This window comes from Zootoca vivipara, chromosome 2 (assembly GCF_965207765.1).
Source record: "Zootoca vivipara chromosome 2, rZooViv2.hap1.1, whole genome shotgun sequence".
Taxonomy (NCBI): Eukaryota; Metazoa; Chordata; class Lepidosauria; order Squamata; family Lacertidae; genus Zootoca; species Zootoca vivipara.
In genome coordinates, this window is record NC_142584.1 from 122,311,387 (window position 1) to 122,334,283 (window position 22,897).

The 22,897-nt window shown below is 47.6% G+C and overlaps 1 protein-coding gene and 1 long non-coding RNA gene across 14 annotated transcripts in view; one reads left to right on the plus strand and one right to left on the minus strand.

The window, feature by feature from the left end:
• LOC118078033 (uncharacterized) overlaps positions 1–22,897 on the minus strand; it is a 71,940-nt gene that overhangs the window by 27,717 nt on the left and 21,326 nt on the right. For 2 of the 13 annotated variants that reach the window (XM_088664335.1, XM_088664328.1), the window contains one exon: positions 8,968–11,063. The exons of 5 other annotated variants lie outside the window; for them this stretch is intronic. In XM_088664335.1, coding sequence (XP_088520461.1) covers positions 9,538–10,641 — 1,104 coding nt within the window. In that variant the 5' untranslated portion in view covers positions 10,642–11,063 and the 3' untranslated portion in view covers positions 8,968–9,537. Of the gene's footprint in view, positions 1–8,967; positions 11,813–12,807; positions 12,978–14,904; positions 15,832–22,897 lie in introns of those variants that run through there. 6 more of the 13 variants (XM_088664331.1, XM_088664332.1, XM_060271088.2 and 3 more) reach the window with 5 other exon arrangements.
• LOC148687249 (uncharacterized) lies at positions 719–1,187 on the plus strand. The gene is made up of 2 exons (XR_015948576.1): positions 719–849; positions 1,113–1,187. It is a non-coding gene; the product is annotated as an uncharacterized LOC148687249 (long non-coding RNA).

Here is a 22,897-nt window from a genome sequence, read left to right on the forward strand (position 1 = left end):
TGCCTCTTACAATCTAATAGAAAGACTACCTGCCCTGGACGCTTGCCCACGCAATGCCGGGTGGTTAGCCTTGGAAGGAAGGTTTTTTGAAAAGAACGGGTGACCTTGCGATCTAGAACAACCCCGTCACTTCCCGGTGGGGATCGGGGGTGTCTAGGGGCGGCTTCACCCGAAGATTAAGAGCAGAGGAATACGGAAAAAAGGTTGGGTAGATTGCTCAGAACTCCTGCGCAGATTGGCAGGAGCGAGCTGGGTCCGTCCTTCTGGGTATTTCGTTTAACGAAAGGACGGATCCCAAAGGCTCTAATTCTTCTTTATCCCTTATGCCTTTACAGCTTAGCTGCAACTAGAGCCCAAGATAAGAAACAGAAAAGGAGAGAACAGTGAAGAGTGAAGTTTTAGAATTTTAGTTGCTGCAGTAATCAGCCCACCGCGTGTCCCCTTTTAATACTCACGACCGATCCTTTCAGTCGAATCCCGTTGTCTCCAGCTTCCCACTGGTTCCTGAAGAAAAAACAGCCTTGTCCCTTTAAACGTTGCTTCGTCCTGGGGGTCCCGCTTGGACTCTCAATTACTACCAAGCGCCTCGGGTCCTGAGGTTGGTTTACCCCCCTGCAAAAGAGGCAAGGGCGCGCTGGGCTCCCCTTCCTCAGTGAACCCGGAGCTCAAGGCAAAACTGGGTCCCCGAAGTGGTCGCCAAACTGTTGTAAAAATTTTCAGAGCTACACGGTCCTAGAATTAAGTGGATCCTTGACCCAGGAAGAGTCCAGGTATCCTGGCAGGCAGACGAAGTTTGAGCGTCTCCTGCCTACCAAATAACAGAGGCCAAACCAGGACGTACGAAGCAAGGTACTTTATTAATTAAATAATAAAGCTATTGCAATAGCGATCCGTCCACACAAGCAAGTTGAAGTGAAGGGACCCCGAACAAAGGAAGCTTCACAAATTTATAGGTTTCATTTCCAATAGTACAGAATTGCATAAAAGGTGGGGAAATGGGTTCTGGGAGGGGGTAATCGCGAGAGGACAAAGGGGTTGATGGAATTCTTGATGTAAGATATCATGGTGATAGTCCAGGTAATGATTATGCATGTCTCCTTATTGTTTGACAGGAAGACTCTGCGGATGTGGGAAGATTGTTGATAACACCTGTTTATCAAATAAAATTGTTGTTCTCACTGAAAGTGTGTATTTGAGTCGTGCTCTTTTAGACTGGCTAGGTGGCAGTGTGGTATCAAGAAGAAGTGGAAACAGTCCGTAAAATATGTTGTGCCACAGAGGTGCCTATTAACTTGCAACAAAGTTTATACAAATATTCAACGTTTGCAATAGAGAGAAAAGACTACACTTAAAGTTAAAGAAGAAGAAGATATTATACAGTAACTAATAATACACAGAGAGGATACAATTCTAACAGCGGTAAAACGTTCACAGTTCAGAGCGATGTTTGACAGCTTATAACATTTTATCAAGGACAACGAACTAAAAGCTTAGAAGGGTGCATAAGTGGAAACCTTTGCAAATAGTAGAGTCAAACAATTAATTCTTCAGGATGGCAGGATTTTTTAAACAGGTACAATTTGATAGAAAGGTTCAAGGTATCAGTGCAAGGTTATATTATTGCGGTTTCGTAAATAGATACAGTTTCATACAGAGTAGAGAATAGGGAGATGCATCGGGTAACATGATAGAGGACACCATAACATTACTAAAGGAACAACGGAATAGTTTATTAGGGATAAATATATATATCTTAAAAAGGTCCATGGTTCAGCTGAATCTGGGTCATGAAAAGTACAAGGGAGGGCACCTCAGGCGGGGATTTGGGAGGGTGGAAGTTCCGAGAATGGGTGATCGTTATCGTTTTTGGTTATCTGGCTGGAGGTGCGATTATGCAAGTTTCCATGTGGGTGTGAGACAGGATTTAGCAATGGGTTATGTAAAAGGGTGCGTGTGTTTTCCAAGAGGTCTGGAGGAACTGTCTGGGTCAGCAGGGGATTAATTTACCTTGATACGGCAGAATAGGCTTCTCTTGACTTTTGAACCATGAAGTCAAGAAAATGGCTTCTCTCTGGCTAAACTGTCCCCTCTCTGTACATTGGTAGTCTCGTAATGCATGGGGGCAAATTCCTCTTACCCTGCCCCTTATAACAAAAGAAATCGGAGTCCGTTGTTTTCCCCCAGGTCTGTTAATTTTCACTTGACAGGGGAATCTGGCCAGTCCTTTTGTAATTGAGACTTAGTTCCTGAGCCAGGACCTATTCACACCTTAAATGTGCCTTTAAGGCAGGATTTGTGAGCACAGAGAGAGACAATGAGGAGGTTTTTTTTTGAAGAGAAACATTTGGTCAGTTTGGGAGAGCCAAAGTGGCTCCAGGACTGTCCTCTGCCACTGCTTTAGACGTGTGTGTGTGTGTGTGTGTGTGTGTGTGTGTGTGTGTGTGTGTAACAAAAGCCCCCCCCATATGCAGGAAAGGGGAAGCCCAGGATAGGGGAGGGAGAGCACATGTTGCTCAGGGGGGCGGCCCCTCCCTCTGCGACTCTCCCCAGTTCAAAGCAAGAGGGACCGCTGTCATCCTTTCCCTGTTTCTCCAGGCAGAAAACCAGTTTCTACGGGGCTCCCAGAACCACCTGACCCCATTTCCCACCCCAGAGCAGGGATGGACCAATCAGAAGCCTCTCCATTGCACAGCTGGCCAATCCCCGTTCAGATTCCTCCTCTCCTTCGCCCGGTTTCCTGAGGAAGTTTTCCCCCTGTGTTTCCCTCTTGGCTGCTCCCCCTCCCGGCTTCTCCTTCATCCTCTTCCTCTTCCTCCCCCCCCATTATTTGGGGGGGGGTAGCTAGATTTCCCCCCTTCATGGATCAATGCCTTGTCGTGGCGAAGGGGCTTGAATAACTCGGAGAAGCTATGAGCTATGCCATGCAGGGCCACCCAAGATGGACAGGTCATAGTGGAGAGTTTTGACTAAACGTGATCCACCTGGAGAAGGAACTGGCAAGCCACTCCAGTATCCCTGCCAAGAAAACTCCATGGACAAAGACAACAGGCATATAAAAGTTATGACGCTGGAAGATGAGCCCCTCAGGTCGGAAGGCGTCCAACATGCTACTGAGGAAGAGCGGAGGACAAGTACAAGTAGATTCAGAGCTGATGAAGCGGCTGGGCCAAAGCCGAAAGGATGCTCAGTTGCGGATATGCCTGGAAGCGAAAGGAAAGTCCGATGCTGTAAAGAAAAATATTGCATAGGAACCTGGAATGTAAGAACCATGAGTGGAGGTAAGCTGGATGTGGTCAAAAATGAGATGACAAGAATAAATATCGACATCCTGGGCATCAGTGAACTAAAATGGAAGGGAATGGGCGAATTCAGTTCGGGTGACTATCATATCTACTACTGTGGGCAAGAATCCTGTAGCAGAAATGGAGTGGCCCTCATAGTCAACAAAAGAGTGGCAAAAGCTGTAATGGGATGCAATCTCAAAAATGACAGAATGATCTCGATACGAATCCAAGGCAGACCTTTTAACATCACAGTAATCCAAGTTTATGCACCAACTACCGGTGCTGAAGAAAGTGAAATTGACCAATTCTATGAAGACCTACAACAACTTCTAGAAATGACACCAAAGAAGGATGTTCTTCTCATTACAGGGGATTGGAATGCTAAAGTAGGGAATCAAGAGATAAAAGGAACAACTGGCAAGTTTGGCCTTGGAGTTCAAAATGAAGCAGGGCAAAGGCTAATAGAGTTCTGTCAAGAGAACAAGCTGGTCATCACAAACACTCTCTTCCAACAACACAAGAGACGACTCTACACATGGATATCACCAAATGGGCAGCATCGAAATCAGATTGATTATATTCTCTGCAGCCAAAGATGGAGAAGCTCTATACAGTCAGCAAAAACAAGACCCGGAGCTGACTGTAACTCAGATCATCAGCTTCTTATAGCAAAATTCCAGCTTAAACTGAAGAAAGTAGGAAAAACCACTGGGCCAGTAAGATACAATCTGAATCAAATCCCTTATGAATACACAGTGGAAGTGAGGAACAGGTTTAAGGATTTAGATTTGGTGGACAGAGTGCCTGAAGAACTATGGATGGAGGCTCGTAACATTATACAGGAGGCAGCAACGAAAACCATCCCAAGGAAAAGGAAATGCAAGAAAGCAAAATGGCTATCCAACGAGGCCTTACAAATAGCGGAGGAGAGGAGGCAAGCAAAATGCAAGGGAGATAGGGAAAGATACAGGAAACTGAATGCAGATTTCCAAAAAACAGCAAGGAGAGACAAGAGGGTCTTCTTAAATGAGCAATGCAAAGAAATAGAGGAAAACAATAGAATGGGGAAAACCAGAGATCTGTTCAAGAAAATTGGAGATATGAAAGGACACCCCAGGTAGTGTGGTTGCTGACCTTGAGCCAGACATCTTGGAGAGTGAAGTCAAATGGGCCTTAGAAAGCACTGCTAATAACAAGGCCAGTGGAAGTGATGATATTCCAGCTGAACTATTTAAAATTTTAAAAGATGATGCTGTTAAGGTGCTACACCCAATATGCCAGCAAGTTTGGAAAACTCAGCAATGGCCAGAGGATTGGAGAAGATCAGTCTACATCCCAATTCCAAAGAAGGGCAGTGCCAAAGAATGCTCCAACTACCGCACAATTGCGCTCATTTCACACGCTAGCAAGGTTATGCTTAAAATTCTACAAGGCAGGCTTAGGCAGTATGTGGATCGAGAACTCCCAGAAGTGCAAGCTGGATTTCGAAAGGGCAGAGGAACCAGAGACCAAATAGCAAACATGCGCTGGATTATGGAGAAAGCTAGAGAGTTCCAGAAAAACGTCTACTTCTGCTTCATTGACTATGCAAAAGCCTTCGACTGTGTCGACCACAGCAAACTATGGCAAGTTCTTAAAGAAATGGGAGTGCCTGATCACCTCATCTGTCTCCTGAGAAATCTCTATGTGGGACAAGAAGCTACCGTTAGAACTGGATATGGAACAACTGATTGGTTCAAAATTGGGAAAGGAGTACGACAAGGTTGTATATTGTCTCCCTGCTTATTTAACTTATATGCAGAATTCATCATGCGAAAGGCTGGACTAGATGAATCCCAAGCCGGAATTAAGATTGCCGGAAGAAATATCAACAACCTCAGATATGCAGATGACACAACCTTGATGGCAGAAAGCGAGGAGGAATTAAAGAACCTTTTAATGAGGGTGAAAGAGGAGAGCGCAAAATATGGTCTGAAGCTCAAAATCAAAAAAACCAAGATCATGGCCACTGGTCCCATCACCTCCTGGCAAATAGAAGGGGAAGAAATGGAGGCAGTGAGAGATTTTACTTTCTTGGGCTCCTTGATCACTGCAGATGGTGACAGCAGTCACGAAATTAAAAGACGCCTGCTTCTTGGGAGAAAAGCAATGACAAACCTATACAGCATCTTAAAAAGCAGAGACATCACTTTGCCGACAAAGGTCCGTATAGTTAAAGCTATGGTTTTCCCAGTAGTGATGTATGGAAGTGAGAGCTGGACCATAAAGAAGGCTGATCGTCGAAGAATTGATGCTTTTGAATTATGGTGCTGGAGGAGACTCTTGAGAGTCCCATGGACTGCAAGAAGATCAAACCTATCCATTCTTAAGGAAATCAGCCCTGAGTGCTCCCTGGAAGGACAGATCGTGAAGCTGAGGCTCCAATACTTTGGCCACCTCATGAGAAGAGAAGAATCCTTGGAAAAGACCCTGATGTTGGGAAAGATGGAGGGCACTAGGAGAAGGGGACGACAGAGGACGAGATGGCTGGACAGTGTTCTCGAAGCTACGAACATGAGTTTGACCAAACTGCGGGAGGCAGTGCAAGACAGGAGTGCCTGGCGTGCTATGGTCCATGGGGTCACGAAGAGTCGGACACGACTAAACGACTAAACAACAACAAGCTAGATTTCCCCCCCCCCCGGCCAGGCAGGCCCAGGAGGAGCCCACGGAGGCAGCAGGGCCAGACGGCAGTGTTTCCCGCCTTTTTTCGAAATAGGCGGGAACGCCATGTTGTTTCTTCCGGAGGCCTCAGCCGCTCCCAGAGACGCCATGGCTCCCCTGTGGGCCCCGTGGGCCCCACATTCTTGGGGTCTCTCTCTCCTCCCGGCTGAAGGAGGGCGGCACCTTTGGGTCCTCAGCAGCCTTCCTGCCATGATGGCCCGACAGAGGAGGCCTCTCTCTCCATTGGGAGAAGCCAGGCAAGCGGCCTTGGAGGATCCGCCAGGTTCTGGGCCAGGACAGGCGAAGGGGGCCAGGAGGGAAAGGCCCTCTCTGTCTCGGAGGCCCAAGAAGGAGAATGAGAAGGATAATAATAATAATAATAATGGCTTCATCTCATCTGAGGTGGAGGGTTCCCTCAGGGGAGTTTGACCCCCGGACCAGCTTCCTTGGTCACCCCAAGAGTCAGCGCTAGGAGAAGGGCTCCACCTTCAGGAATAGGGGAAAGACCAGGCCGGAGGCTCGAACTCAGGGTCCCAGGAGCTCTTTCTGGACAGCCCTTGCTTGTTCCTTCCCCCTCAGGTGACAATTCAACAGGAGAAGCTGCTCCCACTCAGGATCCCTGCGGGTCTCAGGGGGCCACTGGAGCCCAGTGGGGGGACACTGGGGGGAACTGGCTGAACTGGGGTCCTCCCAGTGCAGCCCAGACAAGGGAGAGAGGGCACTCTCAGAAGAGGAAGCCATTTTGGAGAAGAACTGGACTTGGCTGCTCTCTGCTGAGGGTCTCCTGCCTTTCTTCCAAGGCTTCTTGGGGGCTGCAATGGCCAGAGGAAGAGACAGATCCCCCCCCTGAATCCCCTGCAGGGCCCTGGGGAGCAAGCAGAGCCTGCCTCAGTTTCCTTCCCCAAGGCCTTGGAAGAATCTTGGGGTGTGGAAGGAGGAACCCCAAATAGGCTCCTGGCAAATGGGGAAAGGAACCTTATATGGCACTTCCAGATGAGTCTGGGAATCAACTCCAAGGTCCAGGGACTCATCCGCCCTGGCTTCCTCCTCGGAGGTCCCTTCAGAAGGAGAAGGGGTCTCAGGTCTCCATGGGGGAAACGGGGGGAGCATCCCTGAGGCCTGCGTTCAAGGCCAAGACTTTCAGGCTCCTTTCAGGCTCCGGCCACCTCCGTGCTGTTTATGGGAGCTGTAGAGATGGGATCACATCCAGACATTCCCAAGTTTAGTAAGGATCCTTTGAAAAAGATGGGCTCTGCTTCGGCATATTCCCCCCCTCCCCCGAACCACCTCTAAACTGAACTGGTAAGAAAAATTTCTGTTTAAAAATATATTGCTGATTCATTTTTTGAATGTTTTAATAAAACCACTCCTAAAGGCTTTACATTGGTTCCCAGTATGTTTCTGTTGGTCCTGATCTTTAAAGCCCTAAATGGTTTGACCCTGTATAGCTTAAGGAGCGTCTCCACCCCCATCGTTCTCCCCGGACACTGAGGTCCAGCTCCAAGGGCCTTCTGGCAGTTCCCTCCCTGCGAAAAGCAAAGTTACAGGGAAGCAGACAGAGGGCCTTCTCGGTAGTGGCACCCACCCTGTGGAACGCCCTCCCATCAGGTGTCAAGAAAAGAAAGAGCTAGACAGGAAGCCCTGAATCTGAAAGTTTTTAATGTTTGATGTTTTAGTATGATTTTATATGTGCTGGAAGCCGCCCTGAGTGGCAGGGGAAGCCCAGTCAGATGAGTGGCGCATTATTATTATTATTATTATTCACACGGGCTGCTGATGGCTTCACCCTGGTGCCTTGCCAGCACGGGAGAGGCAGGGGTATTCCTAAAAATACTTAGCTGATCAAGCCTGGATGCAGCTCCTGTTCCCGAGAGCGGCACGTGCCAGAGCAGTAGGTGGGCTTGCTCACTTGAGAGGGGGCAGGGGTGTTTATCTGCTGCTCCATCACAAAGTTGGAAACCAGATCTTCCCCCATCTTAGTGGCTCCTCCAAAGGATCCTGGGGACCGGAATCGGTTCAGGACGCTGAGTGGCGAGGAGACATGTCCAGTCCTGCTGCCCTGCGGTCCCAGGGCTGCCATTCCTAGAGGGGTCAGCAATCCGCACCTCTTACCAGGGAACTCTGGGAATTGTCGTTGGGCAGAAGGGGGGAGAGGGTCTCCCATCCAGTCTCCACACTTAGGGGGCGGCCTCTCCCCACTCCCCAGGGCTTCCCCTGCCTTGGATTCCTTGGGTGCTTATCTCAGTGTTATTCCATGCAGCTTCATCGTCAGGGACTTACTCCCTCCCCCACTCTTCTCAGGCTTTAGGAGCATCGGGAAATGACCTCCCATCTGTAGCACATAAATCAGGGCTACTTTCTTGCCCAAGACCTGCCGCATCGGCACGTCGCATCTCCCTAACTCAGGGGATGGAACATTTTCTTCCCAGTTCCCTCCATGTAAACTTAGGGAATGGGATCCATTCCGCAGCTTAGTTCAAGCTGGAACTCTTACTGTCCTTATCAGACAGCTATAAATCCTGGCAAAAACTTCAAAAGGCTCATTGCCTTCTGTGTGCAAGCTGCTAGTGTTGGCACAAAACAGCCCAGCCTGCCTTTTACTTTCACTTTTAGGCAGCTCAGCATACTCACAGTCTCCGTGCACTTGCTTTTTCTCTTCCGTCTCTGAAGAGGCTTCCTTCACGCTGCTGGTTCCAGGAGACCCCAACCGGGACAAAAACCAGCCCTGCTGGCACTGGGTCTGTGGTCCCGATCCCTGGGCACATAACCATTGTTACAGGAGCGCCCTAAACATGAGTAGGACCTTGGTAAAAGACACATGCCCGACTGGCATGTTCTCTCCCTCCTGGTTGATCGATTGGGAGCTTCAAAAGCTTTCTCCAACACGAACATCACAGCGACTCATGTCTTGGAGACATCAGCACACTTAGGAATCCGCAAAGTCTTCGCAGTTTGCTTAACAGACCTCAGCAACTCAGCATTTTGGCTAATCTACTTTTATTTACATATAATACACTCAGAGCACTGCAACATGGCTCCCTCTCTCTCTAGCATCAGACAGCAAAGAGAAAGAACAAAGGACTATAGTCCCACTTCACGGAACACAGTATCACAAACATCCTGTCTCCATCACTTCCCACACTGTGGAATGAAAAACAAACACTGTCATATGATAGACAACAATCCCATGACTGCAGACACTGGGAATGAATCTTCAACAGACGGGTCCCAAAAAAGGGACCGAGGGGAATGTGTGGGTCCTAAGCTGGCAGTCGTTGGAAAGGGGTCTCTGGGAGAGGCAGAAGCTTGTGTTGAGCAGGCGAGGGAAGAACATGAGGAGAGAGAAAGAGCTTGATTGAAAGATGACGTTGGGCTGAGCTGGCGTGGGAATGATCGGCAGAGAAAAATGTACAGCCAGCAAAAGGGGATTAAATTCAATTCCTGAAACTGTTAACAAGCCTGGCTTTCTATGGGTTGATGAATGATATGATATATATGATACAAATGTCATAAAGGGTATTTTTAGTTCATCTTCCCCCCTTTCTCTTTTCTATACAATTGTATTTTTTAAGGGTTGTTTAATATTTTTTGCTGTAGTAGTGTTGTTGTTATTATTATTATTTGGTTTTCCCTCTGTATGAATTATTTGATGGGAAGTGAGACTCTTCTTCCGACTGAAGCTCTTCCCACACTTTTGGCATTGAAAAGGTTTCTCCCCTGTATGAATTCTTTGATGGGAAGTGAGTTGGGAGCTAGTAGTGAAGCTCTTTCCACATTCCACACACTGGTAGGGTTTCTCCCCTGTATGAATTCTGTGATGGGAAGTGAGATGGGAGCTATTAGTGAAACTCTTTCCACATTCCAAGCACTGATAGGGTTTCTTCCCTGAATGAATTCTTTGATGCAAAGTGAGACTCGTCCAGTGACTGAAGCTCTTCCCACATTCCAAGCACTGATAGGGTTTCTCCCCTGTATGAATTCTTTGATGGGAAGTCAGATGCTGGCTGTGACGAAAGCTCTTTCCACACTTGAAGCACTGATATGGTTTCTCCCCTGTATGAATTCTTTGATGGATTGTGAGATTAAACCCATCCCGGAAGCTCTTTCCACATTCCAAACACTGATATGGTTTCTCCCCTGTATGAGTTCTTTGATGGGACATGAGATGGGAGCTATGAGTGAAGCTTTTCCCACATTCCACGCACTGATAGGGTTTCTCCCCAGTATGAATTCTTTGATGTGAAGTGAGACTGGAGCTCTGACTGAAGCTCTTTCCACATTCGAAGCACCGATAGGGTTTCTCCCTTGTATGATTTCTTTTATGGCGAGTGAGATGGGAGCTATGAGTGAAGCTTTTCCCACATTCCACGCACTGATAGGGTTTATCCCCTGTATGAATTCTCTTATGGGAAGTGAGATTGGAGCTATGAGTGAAGCTCTTCCCACATTCCAAGCACTGATAGGGTTTTTCCCCTGTATGAATTTTTTGATGCAAAGTGAGACTCAGCTTGTGACTGAACCTCTTCCCACATTCCAAGCAGTGATAGGGTCTCTCCCCTGTATGAATCATGTGATGGGAAGTCAGTTGATCCTTCCGATTGAAGCTCTTTCCACATTCCAAGCAGTGATAGGGTCTCTCCCCTGTATGAATCATGTGATGGGAAGTCAGTTGATCCTTCCGATTGAAGCTCTTTCCACATTCCAAGCACTGATAGGGTTTCTCTCCTGTATGGACTCTTTGATGGGAAGTGAGTTTCTGCCTAACACTGAAGCTCTTCCCACATTCCAAGCACTGATAGGGTTTCTCCCCTGTATGAATTCTTTGATGCAAATCGAGACTATACTTCCGATTGAAGCACTTCCCACATTCTCTGCACTGGTACAATTTTTCCCTACTCTGTGTTCTTGTGTGTGAAGTGAGACTATTCCTCTGAATGAAGTTTGTTCTTTGATGGGAGGTGGACTGGGAGCTCTGACGGATGTTCTCTCCACAATCTGAATATTTATAGGACTTCTCCACTATGGGGATTCTGTTCTTCCCTTCCCCCTTGTTCTTCCCTTCCAATTCATCACCATCTGCAATGAAGAGAGAAGCTAATTAGAGCCTCAGGACGAAACGGAGTTCCAGATTATAGAACAATGTGAATGAATGCTTTTGATAGAGGAAGAACTGAAGAAAGTTAGATGTGAGGCCTTCCTATAGTTTTCACTGCCTTTGTTGGCTGGTATTAACTGACATATTGCTTGGCATTTATCTGGGATAATTTTGTTTGGCTCAGTAATGGAATCCACTCCTTCTCCATGGTCAAGTCATCTCTTTGGTTAACCAAATGCAGACAGAAGGAAAAACAAAAAGAACAAACCTGACAGAAGTTCCCTAAAAACTCTGAAGCCAACATTTAGGAAGGCCTGGGCAGTTCAGACAAGCCTGGTCATTGTTTAAAAAGGCATGACTAGATTAAGAACAGTCACAGAGGAACATTCACAGAGGATATTCCTCCATTCAGGGTTCATGGTGGGGATGGGAGAATCCCAAATGCTGTTGGTCTCCATCGAAATAGTGGAGGTTCATCACATAGAGGTTACTTAATTCCAAAACTGATCTTATGATGGAACAGAGAGTTTTACTGCAAGTCTCCATGATCCCATGTTTCTCCTCCTTGACTTCTTTATGCAGAACTCTCTGGTCAGGATACAAACAGCAACATGTTCATCTGAAGAATCCCCATCAGAAGTTATCTCAATCGGCTTGGTCTAAATTTAAATTTTGTAAATCACTTTCTTCACTTTGAACCCCTCCTTCCATGTTCATGAGGAGACCAACGCTGTATTGTTTCATTGGTGACAGAAGAGGAAAAATGACTATTACTCACACTTAATGTAATAATAATAATAATAATAATAATAATAATAATAATAATAATTTATACCCCCCCATCTGGCTGGGTTTCCCCAGCCACTCTGGGCGGCTTCCAACCGAATATTATAAACAATACAGCATCAAACGTTTAAAATCTAATCTAAGCACAATGGCCACAAGAGATCCTGACTAGGCATTCGGCTATGCGATGTTGAATGTTCTCTGTTCTCTCCTGTTTCCCCTTTTTTGTTTCAGTTTAAAGTAATTCATGAACCCAGAACTCATACAATGACCACTAATGATGAGCCATATGTTATAGATATTCCAGCAAATTTGTTCTGCTATTTTATATACAAATGACATGAGAAGACTTGGTCTACATGTTTGCATTATTTATTCCTATGTTCCTGGCAGGGGGTTGGACTGGATGGCCCTTGTGGTCTCTTCCAACTCTATGATTCCTTGTTTTTAAAAGCAAATAGAAAGTTATCCGAAAAAGAAAAGGGGAAAAAAGGCATTGCGCAGAGGCCCCATCTGCGTTCAATCTGCAAAGCCGGATCAGGTTACTTTAAAGAGTCGTGGCTTCTAGTGTTGCACGATGGATCGGTAAGTTGTCTGGCATTGGTAGGGCATTCAGATCACAGCACTGGTTTTAGACCTTTTGAGCTGCCAATACATTGCGTTGGCTGGGGAGCTGTGATGTATCCTGGTTCAAATTATCTACAGATGACAAAGGTGAAGGCAGGCAGGCAGGTGGAGGAGCCCGAAAAGGTGCTCCCGTTCTCCTTCTCCATCTCCATCCGCCTGCTTGCCTGCCTTCACCTTTGTCATCTGTAGATAATTTGAACCAGGATACATCACAGCTCCCCAGCCCTAATCCTAACCCCCAAGCTGAGGAAGTCCCAATACCTCTCCAGCTCCATCCCTCCATGTCCCCATCTCCACTCCCCTGGAACTCACCAGATCTCTCAGAGGTCCCTGGGAGGGAACACTCAGAGGTTGTGGGGAGGGATGCAGGAGGCAACCTGACCAGGTCAACCGTCCATCTTCCCCCTTCCATCCTCGCGTAGCTTTGCAGGATCCGTCTCGTTCGTCCTTCCTGAGGAGGTGCCAAAACAAGCTGCAGGGTCCTGGGAGAGAGGAAGAAGGAAAGGGAGCCTCAGAGGCCCTGCAGGAATTCTCCTGCCCAGATATTCTCCTGCCCCCAGAGAAGCACAAATGGGGCAGCCCCTTTCCAACAGAAGCCCCATTTCTAAACCTCTCTTGAGGGCATCCTGAGCAAGTTTTCAGACGACACCAAATTGGGAGGGGTGGCTAATACCCCAGAGGACAGGATCACACTTCAAAATGACCTTAACAGATTAGACAACTGGACCAAAGCAAACAAGATTAATTTTAACAGGGAGAAATGTAAGGTACTACACTTGGGCAAAAAAAATGAAAGGCACAAATACAGGATGGGTGACACCTGGCTTGAGAGCAATACATGTGAAAAGGATCTAGGAGTCTTGGTAGACCACAGACTTGACATGAGTCAGCATGTAAGAGCTGTTCGGCAGTGGAATTTGCTACCAAGGAGTGTGGTGGAGTCTCCTTCTTTGGAGGTCTTTAAGCAGAGGCTTGACAGCCATATGTCAAGAATGCTTTGATGGTGTTTCCTGCTTGGCAGGGGGTTGGACTGGGTGGCCCTTGTGGTCTCTTCCAACTCTATGATTCTATGATTCTAGTGGTTCCAATTTCCTCTGTTTACTCCTCTTCCCGCTTCATAACTCTGGCATGGTCTGCACAGTAGTGACCTCAAGGTAGAACCCCTTGAACTTAGTGGGGTTTATGGACAGAACTTGGTGCAAAAACCAGTCACCATCCTGTCCCTAGGCAAAAGTTCATAAAAGTTTTTATAATCATAAAAAAACTTGATTCTTAAAGTTTTGGAAAAATGTAAAGATTTAATTAGAACAGAAAACACCATGGTGGCTTTCCCCATTAGAAGCAAGATCTTAGAAAAAAGTAAATATGAAGACAAATTGGCAGACATATAGAGAGAGCTGTTAACAGACAACCAATTAGACTTCCACTTGAGCCGCCACAAAGATGGCTGAAAATTCCACCGCTCCGGGTCCCATGGGGTATTAGAGGCTGAGATGGGAGTAAGCAGCCTCATCCGCAGTTGCCCATTAACTCGGCTCCAAATTCGGAAGAAGGGGCTGGCGGGCATTGGGTGTGAGTCCCCGAGAGAGTCCAGCCCCCCTTGAGGCTGCCTTTGCGAGCGCCTCAGGTTCCAAAGCTTAAGATGAAAAACTGGATTTAAGTTTTGGACATGCTTCAAGATCGGAGGTAGAGTTTATCTGCTAAATACCCAGCCACTGAGATGGGCTGTTCATTTATAGCAAGCGAGAGTGGAAATATAAACAGTGTGGAAATTAATTAGGTGCAGGGTAGCACCAGCGCTGAAAACCTTATCTTTTGGATGATTTCCCTGAATATCTATCGGAACTGTGCCCTGACTTTTGGAAATCTGCCACTTGCAATTAGACTCGAACTGTAGAATAATGGACAGTCAAAGGGGGGGGGGACCTCTGATATGAGATTACTTTTTATTTTTCTATGTGAAATGGGTGAAGCCCCCCCCCCTGAAAAGGCTTGGCTGGAAGTTCCTTCTTTTCCTGACCGCAGGGACTTGTACCCCACGAGCTGGGCTGTTGAGTAGTCTCTCAACCCGGAAGTTCCCATAACACCCCTGTGCTCCTCCTCCCATGTGGAAAAGTTCCCATCTGTCTTCACCCTCTGTTAGCAAATGTGAAGGGGGTTCATTTGCATGCCCAGTTAGCCCCCTCCCCCAAGAGGAAGGCAGCATCTGGATCCAAAGGAAGAGCAGAGCTCGCCCCCTCCCTGGCTTGGCAGAGAGGACAAGGGAGGACCCTCCGCTCCCTGACTTGGGGGTCTCCCCCCACCAGGCATGATCTGAACAGGGACCCCCCCATTCACCCTCCCTGCACCCCCTGGGACCCCCTTCTCCCCATGGCAGCCTCAGGGGGAAGAGAGAGAGGGGAGACTCACCCGATTCCAGGAGGGGCACCAAGGAAGCTTTTGCAAAGGAGAGAAGAAAGTGCAGGAAGGGATGCGGGAGGGAGGGAGGGAATTTAGCCAAGGGAGGACCTTGCCTTCTCTTGCCCTCCACTTACTGTCCTCTCTAGGAATCCAGCTCGGCTCCTTTTAACCCTTGCAAAGCCCAGAGCACCGAGCCCGCCCGCCCCTCCCTCTCCCTGCCTGCACATTTCTTGCTTCTGCGCCTGCGCTCAAGGGGCTGCCCCCCCTTCCCTCCCTCTTTCTCCCTCTGTGTCAAGCACTCTGCCCCAAGGAGCCCACATCTAACCAGACTAACCGCGAGGGAGAGGGGGAGCATGGGGGGGGGTTTACCTTGGCTCTCCCCCTCCCCCAACATAGAGGCTCCTGGACCCCAAGGAAAGGCTGGGATGGAGAAGGGGGGAAAGTCTGCCTAGTGGCAGGAGGTGCCTTGGGCTCAGCAATGGCTCCGTAAAGACACCCTCTAAAAAAACACCATCCAGCTCAGCGAGTGGGGGAGGGGAAGGATGGAGGGGGGCCCTTCCCAGCCAGGAGATCCCTCCCCTCCCGAAAATAATCCCACCCCCCCAAAAAAAGTGGATTTTTCTGCTTCTGCAGCCGCTTTTCATCCCAGGAAAAGAGACAGATGAGAAAGTGTCCCATGCAAGGAATGAAACACGCCTGAGATTGGGAGGGGGCTGAAGGAGGGGCAAATGTGGAGGGGGCCCCTGTAAGAACCCCACAGGCAGGAAAGGGAGGGGGCGCATGTTGCTCACTGGGGCGACCCCTCCCTCTGGGACTCTCCCCAGTTCAAAGCAAGAGGGACCCCTCCCCTGCCATCCTTTCCCTGTTTCTCCAGGCAGAAACCCAGTTTATACGGGGCTCCCAGAACCATATGACCCCATTTCCCACCCCAGAGCAGGGATGGACCAATCAGAAGCCTCTCCATTGCACAGCTGGCCAATCCCCATTCAGATTCCCCTTGGCCTCGTCCTCTCCTTCGCCCGGTTTCCTGAGGGAGTTCCCCCCCCCCCCGAGTTTCCCTCTTGGCTGCTCCCCCTCCCGGCTTCTCCTTCATCCTCTTCCTCTTCCTTCCCCCCCCATTATTTGGGGGGTAGCTAGATTCCCCCCCTATGGCCAGGCAGGCCCAGGAGGAGCCCACGGAGGTAGCAGGGCCAGACGGCAGTGTTTCGCGCCTTTTTTCGAAATAGGCGGGAACGCCATGTTGTTTCTTCCGGAGGCCTCAGCCGCTCCCAGAGACGCCATGGCTCCCCTGTGGGCCCCGTGGGCCCCACATTCTTGGGGTCTCTCTCTCCTCCCGGCTGAAGGAGGGCGGCACCTTTGGGTCCTCAGCAGCCTTCCTGCCATGATGGCCCGACAGAGGAGGCCTCTCTCTCCATTGGGAGATGCCAGGCAAGCAGCCTTGGGGGATCCACCAGGTTCTGGGCCAGGACAGGCGAAGGGGGCCAGGAAGGAAAGGCCCTCTCTATCTCGGAGGCCCAAGAAGGAGAATGAGAAGGATAATAATAATAATAATAATAATGGCTTCATCTCATCTGAGGTGGAGGGTTCCCTCAGGGGAGTTTGACCCCCGGACCAGCTTCCTTGGTCACCCCAAGAGTCAGCGCTAGGAGAAGGGCTCCACCTTCAGGAATAGGGGAAAGACCAGGCTGGAGACTTCCCTTCTGGACCCCGAACTTGGGGTCCCAGGAGCCCTTTCTGGACAGCCCTTGCTTGTTCCTTCCCCCTCAGGTGGCAATTCAACAGGAGAAGCTGCTCCCACTCAGGATCCCTGCAGGTCTCTCGGGGCCACTGGAGCCCAGTGGGGGGACACTGGGGGAACTGGCTGAACTGGGGTCCTCCCAGCCCAGCCCAGCCCAGAAAGAGAGGGCGCTCTCAGAAGAGGAAGCCATTTTGGAGAAGAACCGGACTTGGCTGCTCTCTGCTGAGAGTCTCCTGCCTTTCTTCCAAGGCTTCCTGGGGGCTGCAATGGCCAGAGGAAGAGACAGATCCCCCCCCCCTGAATCCCCTGCAGGGCCCTGGGGAGCAAGCAGAGCCTGCCTCAGTTTCCTTCCCCAAGGCCTTGGAGGAACCTTGCGGTGTGGAAGGAGGAACCCCAAATAGGCTCCTGGCAAACGGGGAAAGGCACATCGCATCTCCCTAACTCAGGGGATGGAACATTTTCTTCCCAGTTCCCTCCATGTAAACTTAGGGAATGGGATCCATTCCGCAGCTTAGTTCAAGCTGGAACTCTTACTGTCCTTATCAGACAGCCATAAATCTGCGCAAGCTGCTAGCGTTGGCACAAAACAGCCCAGCCTGCCTTTTACTTTCACTTTTAGGCAGCTCAGCATACTCACAGAGTCTCCACGCACTTGCTTTTTCTCTTCCGTCTCTGAAGAGGCTTGCTTGAAGCTGCTGGTTCCAGGAAACCCCAACGGGGACAAATACCAGCCCTACTGGCACTGGGTCTGTGGTCCCGATCCCTGGGCGCATAACCATTGTTACAGGAGCGTCCTAAACATGAGCAGGACCTTGGTAAAGACACATGCCCGACTGACATGTTCTCTCCCTCCTGGTTGATCGATCGGGAGCTTCAAAAGCTTTCTCCAACACGAACATCACAGTGACTGATGCCTTGGAGACATCAGCACACTTAGGGATCTGCAGAGTCTTCGCAGTTTGCGTAACAGACCTCAGCAACTCAGCATTTTGGCTAATCTACTTTTATTTACATATAATACACTCGGAGCACTGCAACATGGCTCCCTCTCTCTCTAGCATCAGACAGCAAAGAGAAAGAACAAAGGACTATAGTCCCACTTCACGGAACACAGTATCACAAACATCCTGTCTCAATCACTTCCCACACTGTGGAATGAAAAACAAACACTGTCATATGATAGACAACAATCCCATGACTGCAGACACGGAATGAATCTTCAACAGACGGGTCCCTAAAAAGGGACAAGGGGAATGTGTGGGTCCTAAGCTGGGAGTTGTTGGAAAGGAGTCTCTGGGAGAGGCAGAAGGTTGTGTTGAGCAGGCGAGGGAAGAACAGGAGGAGAGAGAAAGAGCTCCATGGAAGGATGAGGTTGGACTGAGCTGGTGTGGGAATGATCGGCAGAGAAAAATGTACAGCCAGCAAAAGGGGGTTAAATGCAACTCCTGAAACTGTTAACAAGGCAATCTACACTCTTGTATGAGGGAAACTCTGAGGAAAGGGAATTAAGATGCCTTCTTCCCCATCCTCTGTGGATTAAAATATCTAAAGATTAGGAAATGAAGAAAGAAGAGGAAGCGTGAATGGATGAACATTCAAAGAGAATAATTTTGGATTGTGATTTGGTTGAAATTTGTTGAAATGGTTTAAAAGGCTTTATAGAAACTGGATGGAGAAACTGGAGAAATACTAATTTGGATTATGAGACGATCATTATGAGAGTCATATTGCACTGTCTGAGTGGTTAAGATTCGAAGGCTGTGGTAGGGAGGGAAATGTCATATTGCTGAAGGGGAGGGAAAAGGCTGGATATGAAATACAGCTGGGATTATTCTGGAGTGCATATTCTGAATAAATGTTGCAACAGATGATTTTCAGATGGAGACGGGAGTTTCCATTTCATCTACTTTTTGTTTGTTTTTTATATTAAGATTCCTTTATTTTGAATTAAGGAGGACACACATTGGAAGAGGAGAGTTGGAGGGACCTACAAGGAACTGAGGGAAGGAAGGATCTCCCAGGGTGGGAGACGGGGAGAAGAGGGGGCACCCAGGAGAGAGGTGGGGGAGCCTGGCTTTCTATGGGTTGATGAATGATATGATATATATGATACAAATGTCATAAAGGGTATTTTTAGTTATTCTTCACCTTTTTTCTATACAATGGTGTTTTGTAAGGGTTGTTTAATAATTTTTTTCTTTATTACTTTTCCTTTTTGGTTTTCCCTCTGTATGAATTCTTAGATGGGAAGTCAGACTTTCCTTCAGATTGAAGCTCTTTCCACATTCCAAGCATTGATATGGTGTCTCCCCTGTATGAATTCTTTGTTTAATAGTTTTTGCTTTATTGCTTTTCTTTTTTGGTTTTCCATCTGTATGAATTCTTTGATGGGAAGTGAGACTGTGCCTGACACTGAAGCTCTTCCCACATTCCAAGCACTGATATGGTTTCTCCCCTGTATGAATTCTTTGGTGGATCTTGAGACTCAAGCTTTGCCTGAAGCTCTTCCCACATTCGAAGCACTGATATGGTTTCTCCCCTGTATGAATTCTGTGATGGGAAGTGAGATGGTGGCTGCGACTAAAGCTCTTTCCGCATTCGAAGCACCGATAGGGTTTCTCCCCTGTATGAATTCTGCGATGGGAAGCGAGATGTGAGCTTTGCCTGAAGCGCTTTCCACATTCCAAGCACTGGTAGGGTTTCTCCCCTGTATGAATTCTCTGATGCGAAGTGAGACTCAGCCTGTCACTGAAGCTATTTCCACATTCCAGGCATTGATATGGTTTCTCCCCTGTATGGGTTCTTTGATGCGAAGTGAGATTGGAACTCTGACTGAAGCGCTTTCCACATTTGAAGCACCGATAGGGTTTCTCCCCCGTATGAATTCTTTGATGGGAAGCGAGATGATTCTTATGATTGAAGCTTTCCCCACATTTCACGCACTGATAGGGTTTCTCCCCCGTATGAATTCTGTGATGGCTATTGAGATGGTGGCTGTGACGAAAGCTCTTACCACACTCAACACATTGAAAAGGTTTCTCCCCTGTATGAATTCTTTGATGGGAAGTGAGATGGGAGCTATTAGTGAAGCTCTTTCCACATTCCAAACACTGATACAATTTCTCTCCACTGTGATTTCTTTTGTGTGAATTAAAGCTACCCCTCCGAATGAAGCTCTTTCTTTGATGGGACGTGGACTGGGAGCTCTGACCGATGTTCTCTCCACACTCTGAATATTTATTTGACTTCCCTACTATACGGATTCTGTTGTGGTCCCCCTGGTTCTTCCCTTCCAATTCATCACCATCTGCAATGAAGAGGAAAGCTTATTAGAGCCTCAGGAAGAAATGGAGCTCCAGATTATTGAACAATGTGAATGAATGCTTTTGATAGAGGAAGAACTGAACAGCGAGATTGAGAGTGCTCCATTTCGGCCTCAAGAGGACATCCTTGGAGTCTAACTTAGTGTCATTGTTGATGTGTGGCATCTCTTACCCCCCAGCATTTGAGCATGCCTATGAGGCACCTGACTCTCTTGAAACCAGTAGGGGGCCACTGCTAGCATGCTGTGACCGGGTCGCAGATGACACAGAACCATCAAACCCACCACCTGACACCTCTCCCAGCTATGTTAGCATAAGTCAGGCGAAGGGGACGTGGTTCACATCCATTATTGAACAAATAAATGCTTGTGATAGAGGAAGAACTGAAGAAAGTTAGATGTGAGGCCTTATTATAGTTTTCGCTGCCTTTGTTGGCTGGTATTAACTGGCATATTGGTTGGCTTTTATATTTTATCCTAGTAAAATAAAAAAATTCCTTCAGTAGCACCTTAAAGACCAACTAAGTTTTTATTTTGGTATGAGCTTTCGTGTGCATGCACACTTCTTCAGATGATTTTATCCTGGAATCCGCTCCATCTCCCAGGTCAGTCATCTTTTGTTCCAGTACCAAAAAAATCCAATCCGGAGAATCCGAATGACTTTCGTCCAGTAGCACTTACACCCATAATTATGAAGTGCTTTGAAAAGCTGGTACGAAATTATGTCATTGCCTGCCTACCAGAGGGATTGGACACATTCCAATTTGTCTACAAAACGAAAAGATCAACAGAGGATGCCGTGGTGATTGCCCTCCAAGCTGTTCTTGCACATTTGGAGCAGCGGGGGAGCTACGCCAGACTGCTTTTTGTAGATTTCAGCTCGGCATTCAATACCATTCTACCGCGACGTCTGATAACTAAATTGGGAAATCTGGGGCTCCCGCTATCACTCTGTGGGTGGATACTGGACTTTCTCTCAGATCGCTCCCAGAGGGTCCGGTTGGGCCCTTATATGTCGTACATGCTTAGGACTAACACAGGAACACCACAAGGATGCGTACTTAGTCCGCTCCTTTATACTCTTTATACATATGCTTGTGTCGCTGCCCACCCTAGAAATAGGGTTGTCAAATTTGCAGATGACACAACCGTGATCGGGCTCATCTCTGATAAGGAGGGTGAAACGGACTATAGAGATGAGGTGGAGCGACTGACAGAGTGGTGCAGAGTCAACAACTTGCTCATTAATACAAAGAAAACTAAGGAGCTTGTGGTGGACTTTAGGAGACAGAAGAACGAGGTCCAGCCACTCTTGATTGACGGGATTTGTGTGGAGAGGGTAACAATGTTTAGATTTCTAGGCATTGAGTTACAGGAGGATCTGTCCTGGAGTGTTAATACAAGGGGGCTTGTGAAGAAGGCGCAGCAGAGACTGTATTTTTTGAGAATTTTAAGGAAAAACCATCTTCCACAAAAGCTGCTGCTTGCCTTCTATCACTGTGCCATACAGAGCGTGCTCACGTACGGTTTATGTGTGTGGTACGGAAGCTGTACTTCCCAGGACAGAGCAGAGCTGTGTAGAATTATTAAAACAGCAGAGAGCATTATTGGCTGCTCACTCACCACCTTAGAACAAATTTACACCACCAGGTGCCATAGAAAAGCACTAGATATATCAAGAGATCCAACGCACCCTGGCCACCATTTCTTTCAGCTCCTGCCATCGGGACGGAGATATAGAACAATGCAGGCAAGAACGAGCCGTCTCAGGAACAGTTTCTTCTCTAGAGCAATTTTGGCCTTAAATGGAAAGCCTGGACTTTGAAGTCATCTTATTTTACTTGTTATTTTGTATTATATTTACTGTTTTTAATTAGGTTTTTTATAATTTTGGATTATGCGGAATGCTTTATCTGAGTGGATGTAGCAACCGAGTAATTTCGTTGTTCCCGCAGGGGGACAATGACAATAAAGATATCTTATCTTATCTCTTTGGTCAACCAAATGCAAACAGATGCCAAAACATCAAACCTGACAGAAGTTACTTCAACTTCCCTTAAAGCTCTGAAGCCCACATTTAAGAAGGCCTGGGAGGTTCAGACAAGCCTGGTCATTCTTTAAAAAAGCATGACTAGACGGAAAACAGTCACAACGGCCACAAGAGCTCCTAACTAGGCATTCGGCTATGCAATGTTGAATGTTCTCTGTTCTCTGTTGTTTCCCCCTTATTGTTTCAGTTTAAATGCCCGACCTGAAGAATATGGAGCAGATGATTCAGCAGGGGAAACACAGCCCAGAATAAGTAAGGGGGTAGTACAAGAATACTTGGCTAGTTTAGATGTATTCAAGTCTCCAGGGCCAGATGAACTACATCCAAGAGTATTAAAAGAACTAGGAGAGGTGATTTCAGAACCACTGGCAATAATCTTTGAAAATTCCTGGAGAACAGGCGAAGTTCCAGCAGACTGGAGGAGGGCAAATGTTGTCCCTATTTTCAAAAAGGGGAAAAGAGAGGACCCAAACAATTACCGCCCAGTCAGCCTGACATCAATACCAGGAAAGATTCTAGAGCAGATCATTAAGCAAACAGTCTGTGAGCACCTAGAAAGAAACTCTGTGATCACTAAAAGTCAGCATGGGTTTCTGAAAAATAAGTCATGTCAGACTAATCTAATCTCATTTTTTTACATAATTACAAGCCTGGTAGATGAAGGGAACGCTGTGGATGTAGCCTATCTTGATTTCAGCAAGGCCTTTGACAAGGTGCCTCATGATATTGTAAAGAAGCTGGTAAAATGTGGGCTAGACAATGCTACCATTCAGTGGATTTGTAACTGGCTTACTGACCGAACCCAAAGGGTGCTCATCAATGGCTCCTCCTCATCCTGGAGAGAAGTGGCTAGTGGGGTGCCACAGGGTTCTGTCTTGGGCCCAGTCTTATT